This window comes from Pteropus vampyrus, unplaced genomic scaffold (assembly GCF_000151845.1).
Source record: "Pteropus vampyrus isolate Shadow unplaced genomic scaffold, Pvam_2.0 Scaffold357, whole genome shotgun sequence".
NCBI classification, from domain to species: domain Eukaryota; kingdom Metazoa; phylum Chordata; class Mammalia; order Chiroptera; family Pteropodidae; genus Pteropus; species Pteropus vampyrus.
This window is the reverse complement of record NW_011889138.1, coordinates 1,275,137-1,296,195: the sequence shown is the minus strand read 5'-3', so window position 1 is coordinate 1,296,195 and position 21,059 is coordinate 1,275,137. Positions and strand designations below refer to the sequence as shown.

Sequence of the window (21,059 nt, the reverse complement as noted above, 5' to 3'; positions counted from 1 at the left end):
GAGAGGAGGCTGAGCAAGTGTTCCCTCCAAGAGTTAGGACTTGGCAGGGGCACCCCAAACTAGGATGAGGCCTCCCATGAAGGGAGTGGGGTTTGATGTCTATGCTTGGAGGGGATGGGTTTGGAGCCAGAGGGGATGAGCAGAACCTCTGTAGGGGAGGGTGGTCTCAGAGAGAGCTCTGCGAGGAGGGGTTGAGACAGAGTGGTGGCTCTTCCCTGGGAGAAGGTGAGAGACGGGAAGGGCAGCCAGTCCCGTCTGGTTTTTACACCCGTTTGTTAATAAATCCTGGAACTGCTCTGGGTCCAGCTCTCTGTCTGATGCCTTTCCCAGTCGTCTCTGAACCCCCCCTTCTGTCTGGCTCCTCCTTCCGGGAGTTGACATTAATTGTTGGTGGGGGTGTTGGCCTGGGAGACGAGGAGGGGAGGCGGTGAGCTCACAGCAGCCCTGCTCCTTGCCAGCCCTCTGACTCACGCTCCCCATTACCCAAGTTTTCCGCCTCCCAGCTGCCTGGTGCAGAGTGTGAGAGTGTGTGTGTGCAGTCACCTCCCCATCCAGGCCTTGACCCTTGGTCTGCTCATCTCCCTACCCTGGTTCCCTCCGGGGAGTCGGGGGTGCATAGAAGCTCAGCTACTTCTCCCTCAGATGGGTGGCTTTACATCCCACTCCACTGGGGGATGAGAGAGGGGTTTCTCAGTCTGCTTTTGCAGTTCAGGGAGTCCTTCCTGGTGTCTGGCTGGAGGCCCTCTTGCTGCTGAATGGCGATCCCTAGCCATGCCAGATTCCCATGCCCGGCAACGCCTATCTACCCTCCAATCTGTCCACCCTGATCCCACCACACTTCCCTGGCTAGACAGAGAGGACGCAGATGCGTGGGCGCCTTGCCCCTGTCTGTCCCTTCTCCGCAGCCTAAGCATCTCTACACGCCCGGCTCTGTGTGGGTGTTTGCAGTTGGACACCCTCCTTCCCTCCTGCTACCCCCCTCCTCCCTAGGCCTCAGCCTCTGGCCAGCCCCCTCCCCGCCCCCCCCTCCCCTGCTGCCTCCTCGGCAGCCTCTCTTGCTCCTGGCAAAGAGTCCAGCTCCTGCCTGCTCCTCCCAGGTCCAGAGCGCCTCTGTAGGCGCTTCCATCCCCTCCTTCCCTCCCTCCCTCCGGTGGCTGTGGTCTCCTCCATTCTCCTGTTCTGGTCCCCTCTTGCTCCATCCCTGCTCCAGACTCTGCAAACATGAGGGTCTTGGCCTGCCTCCTAGGTGAGTGACCCGTTCTCCTTGGGGACTCAGGGATTTGGGCCCCACCCTCGGACCCTGAGCTCATCCACTTGAGGGACTCAGACTTCCAAGACCTGGTCCTGGTGCTTGGGGACATAGGATATCTGCTCTCCTTGCCTGACTCCCAGCGACCTAGTCTTCTGCATACCCAGTCCTACCCTCTGAGGAGCCCCAGGGATCTGCCCCCCTCCACCATCCCTGACCCTGTGGGGGGTCACCCACCATTTGACCTGAGGCGTGGTCCTCAGCCCTGACCTGTGGCATCCAGGGCCCTGCCCTTCTCTGCCAAGTCCTGCTTTATTTCCAGTGGGGAGTGGGGTTCTGGTTCAGAGGTGTGAGCATTTGTGTGTATGTGTGTGTGTGTGTGTGTGTGTGTGTCGGGGTGCTCAAAGCTAGGGGCCTGCCGTTCACCGTATCCTACCCCTCCAACCTCCCTTCCAGCAGCTCTGATGGGGATCCAGGCTGTTGGTAAGTGGCCCAGAGCACTGCCCTGTCTGGCCTCGCCCAGCTCCAAGCCCAGCCCCTTCCCAGCTTCACCCTCCCTGGCCACCCCCAATCTGGCTGTGACCTCAGGCACCATTCCCCCCAGAACTACCTGGGCAGCCAGCCACCCACTTCTTGTGGGGACCAGGGTCTCTCACCACTGCTCTCTTGGGCATCTAGGAGTTGGAGTCCCCACCAGCAGCTGGGTGCTGGCCATCCAGTTGCACCCTTTAGGATAGCCCCTGGCCCCAGAGCCTCTGAGATGTCACAGCTTTTTTTCCATCCCCCCAGAGAGGCTGCGTCTGGCTGACGGCCCCCACGGGTGCGCAGGCCGGCTGGAGGTGTGGCACAGCGGGCGCTGGGGGACGGTGTGTGATGATGGATGGGACCTGCGTGACGCCGCGGTGGCCTGCCGGCAGCTGGGCTGTGGGGGGGCACTGGCTGCCCCTGGGGGCGCCTTCTTTGGGGAGGGTGCAGGGCCAGTGTGGCTGAGTGAGCTGGCCTGCCGGGGCAGCGAGGGGCAGCTGGGCCTATGTCCCCACAGAGGGTGGAAGGCCCATGTCTGTTCCCACGAGGAGGACGCAGGCATTGTCTGTGCAGGTGAGGACCCCAAGTCCTTGGCCCAATTACTGTGGGTCCAGAGGCCCCAACACCTCTGCCAGAGCCAGGGGTCCCCTCCAGGACCCCAACTTAGCACTGCCCTGGGGCCTGGCCCAGCCTCTCTCAGGGCTCGTTCTCCGGAGCTCCCCTGCTCCCCACAGGTCAGCGCGTGGTTAACTCTAGGGACATGGACGGTTCACCATCACTCCTGGATGGGGACTCCTGGCCGGGGCTGTCTGGGGAGCTGAGTCCCAGCTCTGAGGAGCCCCCCGTGACGCACGGTGAGCCCGCGCACCCGTACCCTCTCCTGCTTTAGCCATGGGGGAGAGGGCCTAACACACTCAGATCACCCAGGGGACAGACAGATGTCATCTTCTCCCCAACCCCAAGGGTCCTGGCATGACCACCAGGCTGGAAGAGGGATGTGTGGCCCCGCCCTCTTTTGCCACTGTCTTTTCTCCCAGTCCCCCGCCCAGCTGGGACCCCCCAGAGCAGTTTGCGGAAGAAGAGCCCCCGGCCACCCAAGCAGGCCAAGTCCACCAGGGCCCCTGCATTGACAGCCGGAGCCCCCCACCAGGGTAAGTCCCCTGTAGGCCTCCCCTCTGCAGATCTGGACGGGGCCTGGGCCCCTAGAGTGTCCTTCTTTTAGCCTGTGGCCATGGTGGGGGTCCGGAACACACCCCGTGCCTCGGGATTTCATGTCAGGCCTGTTCCCCCAACCCGCCCGGTCAGGGACCCAGGTGTGTCTTCTCCTGGTGCCCAGGCACTTGCCCCATTCACATCCTTGCTCTTCCTTAAATGGCCAGACTGGCAGGCGGGTCTCAGGGCAATGCCTTCTCTGGGCCTCAGTTTCTCCAGATGGAAGACAAGGGTTTGCTTATCACAGCTGCCTCACACGAAGCCCCTGTCTGTCCCCCCAGAGCGGCTGCGCCTGGTCTTGGGCCCCCATGGGTGTGCGGGCCGGCTGGAGGTGTGGCACAGTGGGCGCTGGGGGACCGTGTGTGATGACGGATGGGACCTGCGTGATGCTGCGGTGGCCTGCCGGGAACTGGGCTGTGGGGGGGCACTGGCTGCCCCTGGAGGGGCCAGATTTGGCCCAGGCTTGGGGCCCGTGTGGATGGATGACGTGGGGTGCGGAGGTGGAGAGCAGGCCCTGAGAGACTGTCCCCGAAGCCCTTGGGGTCGGAGCAACTGTGACCACAGCGAGGACGCAGGGCTGGTCTGCACAGGTGCGTACCCTGCCCTGAGCCTGGGTCTGCCCGGGGTCTGGGGCATCTCCCTGGGCATCTGAAATGTACTGTGTGGTGGGAATGGAGTCCAGCATGACAGATGGGGCACAGAGAGGGGGCTGAGCAGTGAAGGGGTCCCTCCATGTGCCACAGGGTGGAGAGCATGTGGGGCCACAAGGGGGACTCAGTTCATGGGTGGTAAGTCGAGGCCTCGGAGAGGGTTATGTTGTTGGGGAAAAGTGAACCCCACTAAGGTGTCTGGGGGAGCTCAGTGCCTCAACCCCTTGAATTCTCAGAGTGACCCTGGAGGGGAGCCCCTGTCCTTTATGAGAAGACCTAAGTGCAGGCATTTCTGGCCTCTTTCTGGTCTGCTTTTTTTGTCCAGAGCACTGATTAGGGTGATTCCAGCTCCCCCCACCATGTTCACAGCTAGGGTAATGGACTCCACACTCTCCCAGTGTCATCTCAGGTCCTACCCCAGAAAGACTCAGCAGAAATGAACCCTAAAACCAACAGGAGGTTACTATCTAGACTAGTAGGTCTCAGTATGGGGGAGGGGAGGACACTTTTAAACCCTCCACTCTCCAGAGCCATGGGCCAAGTCTGGAGACATTGTTGGTTGTCGGCAGCTGTGGGTGCTCTTCGACTCTGGGTGGTGGAGCCCAGGGATGCTTCTAGACAAATGTCCTGGACAGTGCCCAGGATGGCCCCACAAATAAGGACAGATACCAGAAGTGGGGAGCCAGGCTGGGGAAGAAGATGGGGGGTGGTCAGGGGCAGAGCTCTCAGTTACCCTGGGAAGCCAGACCATGAGGGTGGAGAGACCAGAGTTAGACTCTTGGCGAGTGACAGCCTGTCTTGGAGCCTTCTCCTCATTTGTGAACTGAAGATGAAATATCCTCTCCCCACCATCATCTTAGTGGGAAATATGACCCCGGGTGGAGCCCACATATGCTCACCCATCATGGTCTCCTTTTCTCTGTTCTCTTCCCTCTCCCTGAATCCAGGTCCAGCCCCCCGGCTGCGTCTGGCTGATGGCCCTCATGGGTGTGCAGGTCGCCTGGAAGTGTGGCACAGTGGGCGCTGGGGGTCAGTATGTGACGATGCCTGGGACCTGCGTGATGCCACTGTGGCCTGCCGGGAGCTGGGCTGCGGGGCTGCGCTGGCCGCCCCTGGAGGCGCCTTCTTTGGGGAGGGCACCGGACCCATCTTCCTGGACGATCTTCGGTGTCGGGGAAATGAGACTGCCCTTCGGTTCTGCCCATCTCGACCTTGGAGCCAGCATGACTGTCACCACCGGGAAGACGCAGGGGCTGTGTGTGATGGTGAGGGGCTCAGGAAGAGGCTGGGGAGGTGGGTGTGGTGGAGCCTCGCATGCAGGGGCCAGAAGTTAGGGGGCTTGTGGTTCACTTGTGTACCCCATGCCCCTCACTCCCTCCGTACAGACCGCCCATGTGCCCCAGCTTACCTGTGAAACCCCTAGTCAGCTGTCCTGGGTGGAGTGTGGGAGCCGCTGATAGGATGTGATGGTGATGACCGCCTCTTCCCTTGCCCCTGTCCCAGGCATGCCTCTTGCGCACGTGCCACCCATGGCAACCACACTGGGCAGCAACAGCTCAATGCCCAGGGAGGCAGCATCCAGGCCCCTGGCCCCCACGGCAGGCCAGGCCACTCAGATCCCGGGCATTTTGCCTCCACCCTCCTCCTCAGCTGCCCCTTGGGAGCCTGGGCCGGAAGCGGGTGAGTCTGTTCACCTTCCTAAGGAAATGGAGTCTTAGCTTCTATTTGCTCCCCCAGCCAGCTCCGGTGCCCTTCCTCCAGCTCAGAGACCGTCTCACAGGGGCAAAGAGAATGGTGGGGGCCAGGTGCCCAAGGTGGTGCTCAGAGGGCCATGCTTGCTGCAGCACTTTGTGGTTGTCATTTGGAAATGCATGGTGCTTTTTGTAGGCCGCCTCCTTCTCACAAAGGCTGGGAAGATCAACTGTGGCTGCTGTTTTGAAATGTAGGTTTTATGGTTGTTCAGGGATGGTGAGGCCAGCAGGTCAGGAGGAAGGGGAGTGGTCTCTCTGTTCCCACTGCATGCAAGGCCACATGGGGCACATCAAGTGGGGGAACCATGGGCAAGAGCCTTGACTGGTTCCCATGGGAGAAACAGGCCCTGGTGTATGGTTGTGTGATACATGCCCTGGGAACAGTGGCCTGGAGGGTACGAGCCTCCTAGAGGAGGTGGTGGGATATAGACTTTGAGTGGGCTGGTTTGCATAGGAACAAACGGCTTGCTCCAGAAGTTTCCTATCTCTAGGAATCAGCTACCTGAGGACTGGCAGTCCCTCCCATGTCCACGAGTCACTGAGATGTCACAGCCTCAGAAATACAGAAAATAAAAAGGCACGATTGACACAGCCGTTTCTTTAGGCTAGAAAGGACTGGGCAAAGAGGGAGGGAGCTTGTTCACTAGTACTGGCCATCTCTTTCTCTTGTTTTTGAATAACAGTAACCACAACATCCACACTGGCTGATGTGTGGCCAGTGCTGCTGCAGGCGTTCCGTGAGTCTGCAGAGGGTAGTGGTCCACCACTTATGCTGGGTGGACATTCTATTCTCTGTGTCACAAATGAGTCCACAACTGAGACGTGAGAAAGCCAGGACCCAGAGCCTACAGCCTTTGTTCTTTTTTTATTGTGGTAAAATATACATAACACAAAATTGAACATTTTAACCATTTTTAAAGGTAGAGTTCGGTGGTATTAAATGCATTCAGAACGTTGTACAGCTGTCACCACCACCATCTCCAGAAACCCCAGACCCATTAAATACTAACTCCTCAACCCCTTTTGCCCACCCGGGCACCCACCGTCCTGCTTTCTGTTTCTATGAATCTGACGACTCTAGGGTCCTTATATAAGTGAAATCATACAGAACCTGTTCTTTTCGTGACTGGCTTACTTGACTGATCATAATGTCCTCAAGGTTCATCTATACTATAGAAGGGGTCCGAATTTCCTGCCTTTCTTACGGCTGAATAATATTCCACTGTGTGGCTGGACTGCATTTATTTACGCATTCATCCATCGATGGGGTTTGAGGCTGTTTCCACCCCTAGCTTTGTGGATAGTGGTGCTGTGAACCTTTGTGTGCCAGTGTCTGTTAGAATAGCCATTTTCACCCTATTTTGGGTAGGTCCCTAGAGTGGAATTTCTGGATCACTTGGTAATTCTATGTTTAGCTTTTCAATGAACCTTTGGACTGTGCTGGGTGCTTTATCCTTGTGCCTACTGCAGACAATGGCATAGCACAGCTCAGTAAATGTCTGCTGCTGGGAAGAAAGATGGATGGAGGGGCAGCGGAAGAGGACTGAGTGGATGGCGTCTCCAACTCTAATTCTTCGAGTCTCTTCTACCCCAGGGTCCCCCCAACTGCGTCTGATGGCTGGGCCCAGCAGGTGCTCAGGCCGGTTGGAGGTGTGGCACGCCGGGCGCTGGGGGACGGTGTGTGATGACAGCTGGGACCTGCGGGACTCAGCTGTGGTCTGCCGGGAGCTGGGCTGCGGGGGAGCTCAGCAGCCAGACCCCACTGTGGGCCGCTTCGGGTGGGGCGCTGGCCCCATCTGGCTGGACGACGTGAGGTGTGTGGGGACAGAGGCTTCACTCTCTGATTGCCCTGCTGCTCCCTGGGGGAAGCACAACTGCGCTCACAATGAGGATGTTGGTGTCACCTGCACTGGTAAGGAGCCTTAGCTGTCCTTTGGCTCCAGGAGGGCTTCCTGGAGGAGGGAATGGGAACTAACATGGGCACGAAGGTTGACTGAGTATCTACCTCCTGTGCCCCTGCCCTGGCTAGGTGTTTTCACACTTGTGACTACATTCACACCTCACAATAAGTCTAGGTTGGTGGGTGTTACATTCATTTTACAGATGAAGATGCTGAGGCATAGAAAAATTAAGTAACTTGCCCAAGGTCACACAGTAACTAAGTGTCAGAGCTAGGATTCTTCCTCCTCATCCCTCAAGAATCAGGGAAGTTTCCCTCACAGAGGGGAGCTTTGTCCCCTCCAAGATGAGACAAAGTGGCTATAGGGGCACCAGGACATGGAGAGAAACCAGAGGGACAGCCTGCTGCAATAGACTCAGGCATTGTGTTTATCGATTGTTTGCCAACATTTATCAAGTGCCAGACACAGAGCTCCTGGTGGGTCCTCAGAATACAGTGAGCATGGCCTGGCCTTTGAGCAGTTCACAGCTCATGGCAGGAAAGAGATGCACCAACAAGTCACTAAAACCCATGTGACACGTTAGAATTCTGACATCAGCCTTGGTGTCAGAATTTTTATAGGAGCTAGATCACAACTGACAGACACTTTTATTAGGCAGGACATTCCAAGGGCTTCAGGTCACCCCTAGGAGGCAGGGGCAAAGGCCAAACCTTTCTTTGGGTGAAGTTAACCCTTTACTACACTCAGGTGCAAATCAGAAAGATGTGGGGTGAGCAGTGGAGGCTTCAAAGATGGAGTCATCCATTTTGCCTGGAGCTGAGGCCCTTTCCCTCTCCTCCTGAGGGCTATGGGAGCCGCAGAGGGTTTTAAGCTGGGGAGTGACCTGTCAGACCCATGGTGGTCAATGAGAGCTGGACAGGCAGGAAGGGAGAGCCCAGAAAGTACAGGGATCGAGGCTGCGTCTGAGGAGGTGGACAGTGCAGGTCGAGTGGGAGAGGCAAAAAGTCAGTCATACCATGATTGTGAGTTCCAAGGAGGCAGGGGACAGTATCAGTTTTGTCTGGCCACAGTATGCCCAGGGTCAGGCACAGTGTCCGGCTCACAGGAATGCTCATTAAATATTTGTTACATGAATGAATGAATGAATGAGAGCTCAGCAAATGACTGCAGAGGGGGAGATGAACAGATGGGCTTGGACGGATAACCTTGGCATTACAGGGTCTGCCACCTTCCCTGTCCTCCCCTCCACCTTCCAGGGACCCCTGGCCTGGACTCCATATCAGACCCCTTTAGCTGGAGCTGGATCCATGGCCTAGGCAGAGACTCAGATACGTGGCTCCCCGGGGAGCTGGCCACCAAGCCCTCTGCAAGGCTGACCACCAGTGTTCCTGAGAAAACCACCAAAGCCCCGGGTAAAATGCCCAAGAGCACCAAGAAGTGGGCAACCAAGCATGCAAAGAGGCCGACTACTCAGCCACCTGTGACGCCAACCACTAAACACTCCAGGGGCCTGGGCACCCAGGGTCCTCCAGAACTGACCTTGCGAACCACAGCCCTGACCACTGAGGGCCCCCACAGGCTGACTTCAAACACCGCCACAATGCTGAGCCCCCGGACTCCCCAGGTGTGGACCTTTAAGACTGTGGCAACGCCCGTCACTCAAGGCCCCCAAGAGACGACCTCTGAGGCCACCATAAAGCGAATCCCTCTAGCCTCTGTGGAGCCATCAGCTGACATCCCAGCAGAAGGTTCTCCAGAGTCATCCAAAGATCTAGCCTCCTCCCCTGCCAGGAGCACTGTGGGGGGGTCAGGTGAGTGGAGGGCATTTGAAGGGGTGAGGCTGACCGGAGGTGACCTCTCCTAACCTGGGGCCTTCCACACAGGCCTATTCCAGGTTCGTCTGGCTGATGGGCCCAACCAGTGTGCCGGCCGGTTGGAGGTGTGGCATGCTGGACGCTGGGGCACAGTGTGCGATGACAACTGGGACCTGCGGGATGGTACTGTGGCCTGCTGGGAGCTGGGCTGTGGACAGGTCCGACCCCGTGTGGGCAAAACCCATTATGGCCCAGGGACCGGGCCCATCTGGCTGGATGACATGGGCTGCAAGGGGACTGAGGCCTCTCTGAGCGACTGCCCTGCTGGGGCATGGGGACAACACAATTGTGACCATGAAGAGGACGTGGGGCTGACTTGCACTGGTACTACAGATGGCAGGGGTTGGCCAGGAGCATGGAGTCGGGGTGCAGTGGGGTTGGAGGACCCAGAGTTGCTCCAGGAGATTCTGGGAGTTTGGAGCAGCAGGGGCCTCTGAGATGGGACGGGGCTCAACTCTCCCAATTTCTCCCAAGGCCACACAGACGAGGAGGACTATCCCCCTTGGACCTGGGACCCCACCTCTGAAGAGGACCTGGCCCAGGGGACCACTGCTGGAGGAGCACCAGGACACACTGTCTCCTGGGGCAGCACCCGGAGTTCCTGGACCCCCTCCCCAGCAACAAGGCACCTCTTGGGCCCAGGTGAGGACATGGACTGGTAGAGCGGGGCCTCTATGCACCCCCTGCAGGGCTTCTAGAAAGACTCTCCTAAATGAACAGGTTTAGGTCTGAGAAACCTGGGACATGTTTCCTTGGCTCCATGGCCCCTAAAAACGTTCCCTCCTCCGGCTTGACCGTAACATGCTCCTCCAGAACAGAGACGAGGAGACTCCGTGTGTCTGAGAATCAGCCCTGGCTGAGCCCACGTCCTCCTGCTAACCAAGTGCACGCCCCTCAATTCAGAGCTGGACCCCACCGCCAGGGTCCACCCCATCATCAAGTCACCATCCCCACCCCAGCTCCCTAGACCCTCTTCTCGCAGCTCACACTCAGGTCTGGGTAGGGCTATGGCTCAGAGGTGGGGACCCCTGGATGGGGGGGTTCTGTGTCCCTCCTGTCCCCAGCCTGATGCCCTCCCTCTGGCCTGCAGGCCTAGCCTCCAGCCGCACAGCCTCTCTCCCATCGCTCGTGTTTCTCTGCGCTGTCTTCCCTTCCCATGCTTGCGTGCCCATGCGTGATCTCAGTTCAGCTCAGCATTGCCGCCCAGGCTCTGGGTCCATGTCCGCTTCCCTTTTACACATCCCACTGCTCACCCTTCTCTCCTTTGCTCTACATCTAGATCTCTATTTTCATCGCCAGTGTCTCTTTTCCTCTGTCTTTTTCTCGTCTCTTAGCCACTATCTGCTGTCATCACCATCGTGGACTTTCTCTCTTGCTGCTTTTCTCGCCATCTTCCCATTTTATTTACTCATCAGCCACCCCCCCACAACTTTCCATGCCCGTTTTTCTCTCCCTCTTCCTTGCCACCTCGCCCCCTCTGTTCCCGCTCCACCCTCCCTCCGACCTTCTCCGAGCCTCTATTCCGTTTTGTCCCTGTCGCACCCTCGCTCTCATGTTCTGTTCCTCACTTGGCTTCTTCCTAGTTTCCTTAAGGCTCCCCAGGTGTCGCCATTTCCGTCCCATCTCGCCTATCGCACCACCTGCGGCCCTGGCAACCTCTCCTTCTATGTCTCTGTGTGTTCATTCCCTCGTGCCCCCAAAAGTCCTGGCCCTGCCCGCCTTCTCCTCAGAGACTTCGCCCCTGCTCCTCGTGCCCTTTCCCACCTTTTTAGCAATCTCAGCACGCAGGCACGCACCGGGCCTGGGCATGAGGAGTAAGCGTTAATTCGCCTCGCGCCAGTGACATCACTGGCGCAATGCGCCTCCTGACTGGCTGACTGCCCCACCCCCACCCCCGCCCCCTCGACCTGGGGCTCTAAAACTCAGTGAAATGCTCCACGGTCCCACAGGATGGCTGTGGGACGGCCGTGAAGGAGACCTGTTTCTTCCTCTGGGGGAGAAGATGGTACCCGAGCAGACCTCAGGGGAGATAGCAGGACTATCACATATAGAACCTTAGTGATGGGAAGACTTGGTGCTGCGTGGTGAGCGAGGGAAAGGACATACATTAATTCCTCTCCTGGCTCGCAAGGCGACCTTGAAGAAAACGACTCTGCCTCTTAGAGCCTCAGTTTCTTCTTCTGAAAAATACAGCTCCAGGGTTCCTGGCAAGAGTAAAGGAGAGCTGGCTTACTCCGTGCTAGGCACGCAGGAGTCCAGCAACTGGGTGAGGTGTAGGTTCTGTTATGCCCATGTTTCAGGTGGGGAAAAAATGAGGCTCAGAAAAGTTAAATTTGAACCCAGGAGCCACACTTGAGATCCATTTTAAACAATTTCACACACATTTTGCTCATTGGATTGGGAAAGATCACTGAATTACTGAACTAATCGCAGTCGTGAGTTCTGGAGTCCAACTCCCTGGAGTCCAATGGTGGCTCCACTGGGATTAGAACTAGCTGGGTGACCTCAGGTCCCAAGCCAGTGAGCAAAATGTGTGTGAAATTGTCTAAAACCGCAAAACATGGACTATTAGAATTATTTACTGTAAATGAACAACAGCTGCAGGATTACAGTGAGGGAGGGATTATTTCTAGTTGAGCAATCAGGAAAAACCTCACAGAGATGGTATGAATTCCACTAGTGGACACCAGGAAGGAGGAGATTCTCAGAGATGTAAAAGCTAAAGCTGAGAAAATTGCATTGTCAGTGTAGAATGTTGTCATCTCTGCTATACTGTTAGGCATATCATATGTTTAGCTGTATCAGTTTCTATGGTTGATTTAGTGGCTTAAATCAACACAGACTTATTATTTTGAAGTTCTGTAGATCAGAGGTCTGATAGGGGTCTCACAGGGCTAAAATCAGGGTGACGTCAGGGCCTCTTCCTGGAGGCTCTAGGGGAGAATTGCTTCCCTTGCCGTCTCCAGCTCCTAGAGTTCCACCTGCATTCCTCGGCCCATAGTCCCTTCTTCCACCTTCAAAGCCAGCAGCGTTGTATATCTCTGACCCTTCTGTTTTCACATCTTTTTCTGTCACTGAAGTTGGGAAAAGTTCTCTAATTTTAAGGATGTGTGTGATTAGATTGGGCCTGCTTGTTTTAATACAGGGTAATCTCTTCATCTCAAGGTCTGCGCCCTTAATCCAACCTACAAAGTCTCTTTTGCCGCTTAAGGTAACATATTCACAGGTTCTGGGATTAGGGCATGGACATCTTTGGGAGCATTATTCTGTCTACCACAAGATCTGTGTTGTAGAGACTCAGCAGAGATTTAACATATTTGTTGAATGAATGAATAAATGAGTGAGAGACTGCAGTGTAATTCTAGAGAGCGTATAGGAGATGAAGCAGGAGACTTATGAAGTTTGGCTTTTCACTTTCTAGTTCTTTGAAGCAACATTTCTTGAGGCTTCCACATGATGGATTTGGGAGATGCAGACAATGATTCATATGTCAGGTGTCTGCCATGTGGCAGGCATGAGTACTCACCCCTGGGAACATAGCCACAGTGAGCAGAGCAAAGGAGGGGAAAGGGAAGCTGAGTTGCAATTTAAAATAAGACAGTCAAGAGATGACTCACTAAGAAAGTGATGACCTCAAGGAGGAGAGAGAGAAAGCCATCCAAATATCTCGTGGGAGAGTGTTTCATACAGAGGGCACAGTGTGTGCAAAGCGCTCAGGTGGGAGTGTGCTTAGCTGGTTCAAGGAATAGCATGAGGTCAGTGGGGCCGAAGTGGAATGTTTGATAGGGGTGATGGCAGGACATGAGATCTGTGGCCCATTGTTAAGATGTCTACTGGGATGGGGAGACTGGAGGGATTTAGAGGGGCATTCCGGGCAGAGGGAACAGCACATGCAAAGGTCCTGAGGTGGGACCTTAGGAGACCCTCCAAAACACCAGTGTGGCTGGAGTGGTGTGAGCCAGGCATGGGGCAGTAATAGAAGGTGGGGCCACAGTTGATTTCATTCTATGTCCAGTGACAAGCCTTGGAAGAGCATTTTAAGTTAGGAAGGATAGGATCACATGTATTTTCAAAGCAGTGACTCAGGATGATGCATGAGGGGTGTGTGCATGGAGACCAGGAGGTCCTTGGAGAGGTGACAGTGGCATCGACCAGGGTGGCATTTGAGACAGAGAAGTGCATGCGTTCAAGCTATATTCTGAGAGCGAGAGATGGGGTTGGGTGAGAGGTGAGTGATGGGAGGTTGGGGATGGGGAACTGCCTTTTACTGGATTAGGGAACACTGTGGAGGCACAAGGGTGGGAATATTAACTGACAGGCACAAGGGTGGGAATATTAACAACTCCTTTGGTGATGCACATGACACACCCAGATGGAGACATTAGACGTGCAATCCTGGAGCTGAGGGGCGCCTGGGCTGCAGATGTAGATCGATAGGATGGAATCTGAAGCTGTGGCAATGGACAAAGTCAGGCAGATAGATATCTGTGTCTAATGTCATTCCCATACCCTGTGGGGAAGGTGGGGTGACTCATGGATTTGGGATATCGCTGTCTGTTATGGTTGCATGAGGTCATGTGGCGGGGCGGGGGTGGTGGTGTCCAATTAAATGCAAGATTCCATTTAGAGGTTGGGCGATAATAGCCTTAATAATAGCTAGCGTTCCTTGAATCCTCTCCATGTGCCAGGCACATCTAAGTGCATAACATGGTTTAACTCACTTCCTCCCCACAGAGACAAGTACTGTCCTTACCCCCATTTTACAGATAAGGAAATTGAGGTACAGTGAAGTCAGAACAACAAAGGACACCCTTAACTGCTCCAGCCATGGAGACCGAAAAGGAGTATGTGATGGACTTAGCTCTGAAGAACCCAAGGGACATAGAGCAGAGCATGACCACATTGAGGGGGAGGGAAAGCTCACCAGGAAGGAGTAGGGTGAGACTTGAGGGGTCAGCACCCACCGGGAAAGAGATCCCCATGTAGAACCAGGTGGACTCGCCCAAGTCTGAAGCCCCATGCTGCTCCTTAGCTGTGTGACCTTGGGAAAGCACCTTGCCCCATCTGGGCTTCAGTTTGATCATCTGTAGTGACACTATGGCTTCTCCACCCACACTCCCCCCATGAGCTGCCAAATTATAACGTCTAACCTCACCAAAGATATGGGATAAAGACAGGCAAGGGAGTCTGCACCCACTTAGGAGGGCATTTTGACAGCATCTAGGGAGATGCATCTACCTTTCACAGTAATTCCACAATTGGCTGTTGAGAAATTCTTACACATGAGCTCAAGGATATGGGTGCATGTTTGTAGCAGCAAAACATCGGCCACACAGCCTAGCTGCCCATCAATGAACGTAGATAAATTAGTGCTTGTACCGACGATGGAATAGTATGTGGAGGTTAAAAAGAACTAGATTTCTATGTATTTAATTCAAAGAACAGCTTATCACATGCCAGACCCTGCAACTCCATGGGGTAGAGGTCATCACGGTCCCTATTTTACAGGTGAGGAAACTGTGTCATGGAGAAGTGAAGTGACATGCTCACCCAGCTAGGAAGGGACACAGCCAAACAGCAAGCTGTGAGAGGATGTGTGCAGTATGTGTGCCTAAGTGCACACTCTTAAACTGGTTTAGGAAACTACAGCATGAATGATCAATAAGGCACCAGGGAGCCTTACGTATGTAGTTAAAGTGCAAAGACACCTTGGGAATAAGCTAAATTTTGGGCAGCAGCTCCCCCAACAAAGGGAAAGGATGGGAATAAGCTAAATTTTGGGCAGCAGCTCCCCCAACAAAGGTTTGGCCTCACAAAGGCTGTAACTACACACTGCTCTTTTTTTTTTAATGTGTATTTTAGTGAAAAAAAAATCACAAACAATGGCCCATAAGCAGGTGGCCATGCTTTATAGCACGTCTCAAGCACATGCAGACACAAGGAATATGCCTGCGATTGCTGGGCTGACATTTTAACAGGAACACAGCTTCAATTTGTGTTGTCAATGGACTCCTCCCAAAACCCAGCATCGTGTAAAGAAACTCTAGTGATTCATCCCTAATGGGTTCTCCTCTAAACTCTTTTTTGTTTTTCATTTTTTAATTAGTAGTACCTCTAATGATTTTTAAAATTCCTAGTGAGTATGGCCATTGGGTCACATTTCACATTGTCCTCTATGGCATTTAACAGGCATGGGAAAGGTATTTCACTAAGGACGTTAATAATGTGAAGGCCTGACTGAGGTGTCCACAGCACCATGCATCTGGGTGAAAACTGACCCTTACTATTAGCATGTCATATATTAACAGGTGACAGAGCAAGGAATTGCTGAGGTTGGGATGGCTAGCCACAGAGCTCCAAAGTGACTGTGACAAACACACTGGTGTGTCAGACACCGTTCTTCTGCCTGGTTTTGTGTGCAGAGTGGGAAAATGTCTCTCACTTGGATAGAAAAAGGAGGAGAAGGGAATTTCAGGCAGGGTAACAGCACGGACAAAGGCTCAGGGGGATGGAAGGGCTTGATGGGAGTACCTTGGAGTGAGGAGTCCGACATGAGCAGAACATTGGCCAGAAGGAGGCATGGTAAGAGCTGTTGCTGGAGAGGTGGGGAGGAGGCAGTTGGTGAAGGAAAATGAGCAACATAGACTGTATGGTTGCACAGCCTCGTGAATATAAGAAAAACCACCAAATTGTATACTTTAAGTAGGTAAATCATAAGGCATGTGAATTGTATCTCAACAAAGCTATTGTTAATACGTTAATACTTTTTATTTGATCAAGCTAGAGGACTGAGCTATCTTTCTATTGTCCCTATATAAAATTGTCATGTAGAGATTATCCAAGTATATTTATCCAAAAACATAGGAAAAATAATATTATAGAAGTGTTCCAGGTAGTTCAGTAATAAAGATATTACAGGGTGTTTTTCCCCCTGGGGAAAAAAGAAAACAAAGACTGAGCAGGATCAGGGACCTCAGGAAATTGAAATAATAAAGGTCCTTATTTATAAGCTAGTTTAGTCTCAGTTTCTTTTGTTGGTAGCCAAGAACATTCCAACTGAATTGCCAAGGTGGCTGCAAGGTCAGGAAGGAGAGTGGGGTCATGGGCCAGTTGGACAGAATGAGGCCTGATCTAAGGCCCAGAGGAGCAAAGGGTCAAAATGAAGAAAAGTGACACTCAGTTCTCTCCGTTTTGCTTAAGGTGATGATGGTTATGAGCCTTTGCGGACATGGGACACGCCTTCAGGAGGGGCCCCAGCCAAGGGAACCCCTGCTGCAGGCATACCTGGATCTACTCTTACCGCAAGCACCACCAGGAGCCCAGGCCATCCCTCTCCAGCTCCAGGGGTCCATGGAGACACAGGTGAGGCACGCAGCCGTGGCAAGGGGACTAAGATGTTTATGTGGTGGGGTAGAGAGATGGACTCCAAATTCCCTAATAGTGACCCAACTCTTACCCCCAGGTAGACCTAAGAGAAATATACTCTAAAATAAGGGGTTGTTATCTACACCAGTGATCCTCAACTAGGGGCAATGGGAAATCTCTGAAGATGGTTTGGATTGTCATGAGTGGGAGCAGGGAGGCTGCTGGCACCTCGTGGGTAGAGGCCAGAGATGTTGTTACACAACTTCCAGTGCACAGGACAGCCCCCACAACAAATCATCCAGCCCCAAATGTCAGCAGTGCTGAGGTTAAGAAACCCTAGCCTATACTATGCAGCTCACTCTGACAAATCATTAAGAAAATGGTAGGAGACCCTATAAGAAAATGGGCCAAAGCAACAAACAGGTTATTCACAGAAGCGGAAGCCCAAATAGCCAATGAGTATATGTAGAAATGCTCATATGCATGAGGAATCAGAAAATTCAGATTAAAACATTGACAAGCTTGTAAAACCATTTGAAAGGTAGATAATACCAAGTGAGGATAATACCAAGGTAGATAATACCAAGTGAGTGAGGATGTGGGGAAACAGGTGTCCCCACTAGATATAGCTACTCAGTAAAAAACAACCTAGCAGTATTTAGTGAAATTAAATATAATGATAAATTATGACCCAGCAATCTTGCTATTCCAGAGAAATTCTTGCACAGGCTTATAAGGGGACATATGTGAGCATGTTGTTTGGCATATTGTGATATCAGGGAGTTGGAAGCAAGCTAAGTGTCTAGCAGTAGGGGAATGGATAAGAGAAATGTGATGAGTGCACGTGATACATTTCTATGCAATAGCTAAAGCAATGACTAGCTGTATACACAGCAGCATGGATAGGTATTAATGAAATATTGAGGGAAAAAGAAACAGAATGAGGTTTCCTGCAGAATGTTATTTGCAAAAATTAAAAGGACAAACAAAAATACACATATGCTTATATATGAACATAACTACATAAGTGCATTCCATATTGTATAAGGATGCATATGTTTAAGGACATGCCAAGTACATTCATGGAGGTACCTATGGGAGAAGGTGAGGGGGATGGAGATTGACAATAAAGAGGAGAAAAATTAAAAGCGAAAGGAGAAACAAGAGGAGACTATTGGTTACAATGTACAGAGGAGTGTGATTAGCTAAGCTCTCTGCACCTTGGGTCTGAAAAATTAAAAATCAATACTCTAGGTATGTATCTCAGTATTGAGCCCCAACAATATCAAAGTAAGCCAACATTCTTGAAATAACTAAAAACAGTTAATATTTATTGAACATATGCCATGTGTTAGGCACTGTTCTAAGTACTTTATTACTCCTTTAATCCTTGTAACATCCATGTGAGCCCTGTGATGTAGGTGCTGTAATTATGCCCATTTCATAAATGAGAGAAATTGAGGCACAGAAAATGACTATGACAATATTAATAATCATGAGATTGCTTATTACATGATAGGCATTGTGCTAAGTGCTTTGCACACACACGGTCTCCTGAACTCTCATAATAATTCTACAAAGAAGGTTTGTGGATCCTCCGTGGTTCATAGATGGGGAAGAAACTGAGATTCAAGACTTGCCCGTGGTCACCTAGCTAGGGAGTGAGGAGCTGGGGTTTAAATCCAGGATGCCTGGCTGGAGGCCAAATCCCTTACTCAAGGGTTTCTCCAACCCTGCATACAGATGGTGGTGGGACAGGATGTGCCTCAAAGACCCTACAGGAACAAGTGGAATTCTCTAGAGCTACCAACACAGGTGGTGATTTAAATTTAAATGAATCAAAAATGTGAAAAAGAAAACATTCAGTTCCTTAGTGGAACTAACCACATTTCAAGTGCTGAGTACCACATGTGACCAGTGGCTGCCATCTGGAACAGCACACACCATTCTCATCACTGAGAAACTGCAACTCTGGGTGCAAAGGACCCGGAGTCAAATCTTGCCCCGGCAGCTTGCCAACTGTGTGTGTGTGTGTGTGTGTGTGTGTGTGTGTGTGTGTGTGTGTACAACCTTGGGCAAGTTACTTATCCTCCTGGTGTGTGTGTGTGTGTGTGTGTATGTGTGTACAACCTTGGGCAAGTTACTTATCCTCCTGGCCTAATTTCCCTCATCTGTAATAAAGTTAAAATTCACTCTGACCTGGAAGGAGGGCGGGGAAGAAGCTGAAGTTTCACATTGTACCCAGGCCCCAAATTGCAGGGAGTGTCCAAATCAAGATAAATAAAATCTTAATACAATAGTTTTAAGAATCAAAATAAATGCAAAAATAATCCACAGTGAACTAAATATCAACTAAAGACAGGGTCCAACCTACCTCACCAGACTCCCTCTAATCACGGCTTTATCTGGGCCTGTCGGGTTGAAATTTTGACTTTTTGTTCATCTTGGATCTTTTGCACTTATTTTGATTGTTTAAAAACATGGCATAAGAATATTGATCTTGATTACTGAGATTACCCTTCCGAACCCTCCTGTACCCCTCCCTCCTCCTGTGCACCTCTGGCATCTCCGGCTTCTCCCACACCCCTCCCCTTTGTCCCTCTTTATTCCCCCTGTCCCCTGCCTGCTCCCCACATCCTCCTGCACGCTTTCACACCCCCTATATCCCTCCCACTATCCTGCATTCCCCTCCCCTATTCCATACCCTTCCACATTTCCCACCACCCCTAGCCCACGCATCCCCCCATCCTCATGCAGAGGAGGCCGCCAGGTGGCGCCTGAGACATCGGAGGAGCAGGAGGTGGTGCACGAGGGCGGAACAAAGTCTGCCGGTGACTCTTGACGTGATGAGACTCGGCGTCTTTCTATTGGTCAGCCCGTCCCTGGGGCAGGGCGGCCCTTGGGGTGGGCAGGGCAAGCTGACCTCCGTCGTCCATCTTTCCTTGTGTAGGTTCTGGGAGGAAACCATTGCCCGAGCGCCGTGTACTGCGGCCCACAGCAGCCAGGACGGCGCCCCCAACTCTTTCCCCGGGTCCGCCGCTGACCTCCGACTTGGCGCCAGAGCTCATCGAGGCAGCTTCCAGGGAGGTGACCTTTTACCCTCCTGACACTTCGCCACCCGGACCAGATCTGGCCTCCTGGAAGACTTCTGACCTCACCTTGACAACCCCTGGCCTTACTTTGTCCACTCCTGACACCACCGTGGTTCCAGCAGTGACCCCTGAGTTTTCACCCACTCCACCACCTACCTTGCCCAAAGAACTGACCTCAGACTCCTCTGTACCTCCGACCCGCCTTTCTCCTACATCAGAGCTGACCCCAGAATCTGACACAGCCCCAGGCTGGGACACAGCTCCATACCCCAACACAGCCCCAGAACCTTCCGGATTCCCAGATTCCTCCACAAGCCCTCGCCCCACTACCACCCTGAGCTCCACCACCACCCGTCACTTCACCATGACCCTTCCCTCCACCATGACTCCTCCCTCCACGATGACCTCCCAGCCCACCACTACTGCTCACCCCATCACAACTCACTCTACCACAGTCCCTCACCCAGCTACAACCCCTCGTCTATCCATGACCCATCACCCCACCATGACCCCTCATCCCACCACTGCTCAACCTACCACAATCTCTCATTTCATCGCAACCCCTTACCCTGTCACCACCCCTCATCCTACCATGACCCCTCGCCCCACCACCACTACCTACCCCACCATGACTCATGACTCCAACTCAACCCCTATGGGTACTACCAAGTCCCTTCTAACTTCCTTGGGAACAGAACTTCCCTTTCCCACTTCAGCACCAAGAATCAAGCCCAGCCAGCACCCCCGGTTGACCTTGATGGGGGTTCCTCACTCCTCCACATCAATGACATTGAACCAAGAGCCCCCTCAAGCCTCAGAGTCCAGCCCCTCCAGGCCTTCTCCAGCCCCAAGCATGGACACACCATCCACTGAGAACTTCAAGCCACCCAGAAGCCAGAGCCCCAAACTAACCTCTGCACCTCCCCAAACCCCACACTCAGCTTCTGACCCTACTTTGACTCCTGACCTCCACCTGTCCTCCATGGCCCACCCCTTGGATCAGCCTCCTCCTGATCACCTCACCCTAGGGCCAACCCCTGGTCAGAGCCCAGGCCCCCTTGGCCCATGTATAGCCCCAGTGCCACCTGTAAGGGTCATGGCTTGTGAGCCACCTGCCCTGGTAGAGCTTGTGGCAGCTGTGAGGAATGTGGGTGACCAGTTGCAGAGGCTGACCCAGACCTTGGAGCAGGACCAGCAAGAGCGCCAAGCCCTAGGACTGGGGCTGACTCAGGTGGTAGAGGCTGCCCAGGGTCTGGGGCAGCTGGGTGAAGTTGTGAAGAGACTGGCAGAGGTGGCCTGGCCCCCCAGCACAACTGGACCAACCACCACCACCCCAGAGGAGGAAGAGAAGCCTCTGAGGGGAGATGTGTGACCCCCATCTGGGACTTGAGGGTCTTAAAACACTCCTGACCGAAAAAGGAAAACCAAAGTATTGAATTA

The 21,059-nt window shown here is 53.2% G+C and overlaps 1 protein-coding gene across 2 annotated transcripts; it reads left to right on the top strand.

The window, feature by feature from the left end:
* Nucleotides 1-73: 73 nt before the first annotated feature.
* On the top strand, nt 74-21,010 carry SSC5D (scavenger receptor cysteine rich family member with 5 domains). Of its 2 annotated transcripts, XM_023522737.1 has the most exons (14): nt 74-1,246; nt 1,706-1,732; nt 2,039-2,347; nt 2,509-2,628; nt 2,812-2,925; nt 3,268-3,576; nt 4,584-4,901; nt 5,140-5,316; nt 6,982-7,299; nt 8,545-9,099; nt 9,172-9,486; nt 9,637-9,804; nt 16,363-16,524; nt 19,478-21,010. In XM_023522737.1, exons 1-14 carry the CDS (start codon nt 1,222-1,224, stop codon nt 20,989-20,991), a joined length of 4,431 nt encoding a protein of 1,476 aa, XP_023378505.1. In that variant the 5' UTR covers nt 74-1,221; the 3' UTR covers nt 20,992-21,010. The 2 variants fall into 2 exon arrangements, with proteins under 2 accessions (XP_023378505.1, XP_023378506.1); XM_023522738.1 differs by lacking the exon at nt 9,172-9,486.
* Nucleotides 21,011-21,059: the final 49 nt, after the last annotated feature.

Excerpts from the sequence above, each read along its gene's own strand:
- SSC5D (XM_023522737.1), top strand. The coding sequence starts at position 1,222 with ATGAGGGTCTTGGCCTGCCTCCTAG. Across the intron at positions 2,629-2,811 it reads GGAGCCCCCCGTGACGCACG|TCCCCCGCCCAGCTGGGACC; the intron begins GTGAGCCCGCGC and ends CTTTTCTCCCAG. Across the intron at positions 9,487-9,636 it reads CGTGGGGCTGACTTGCACTG|GCCACACAGACGAGGAGGAC; the intron begins GTACTACAGATG and ends ATTTCTCCCAAG.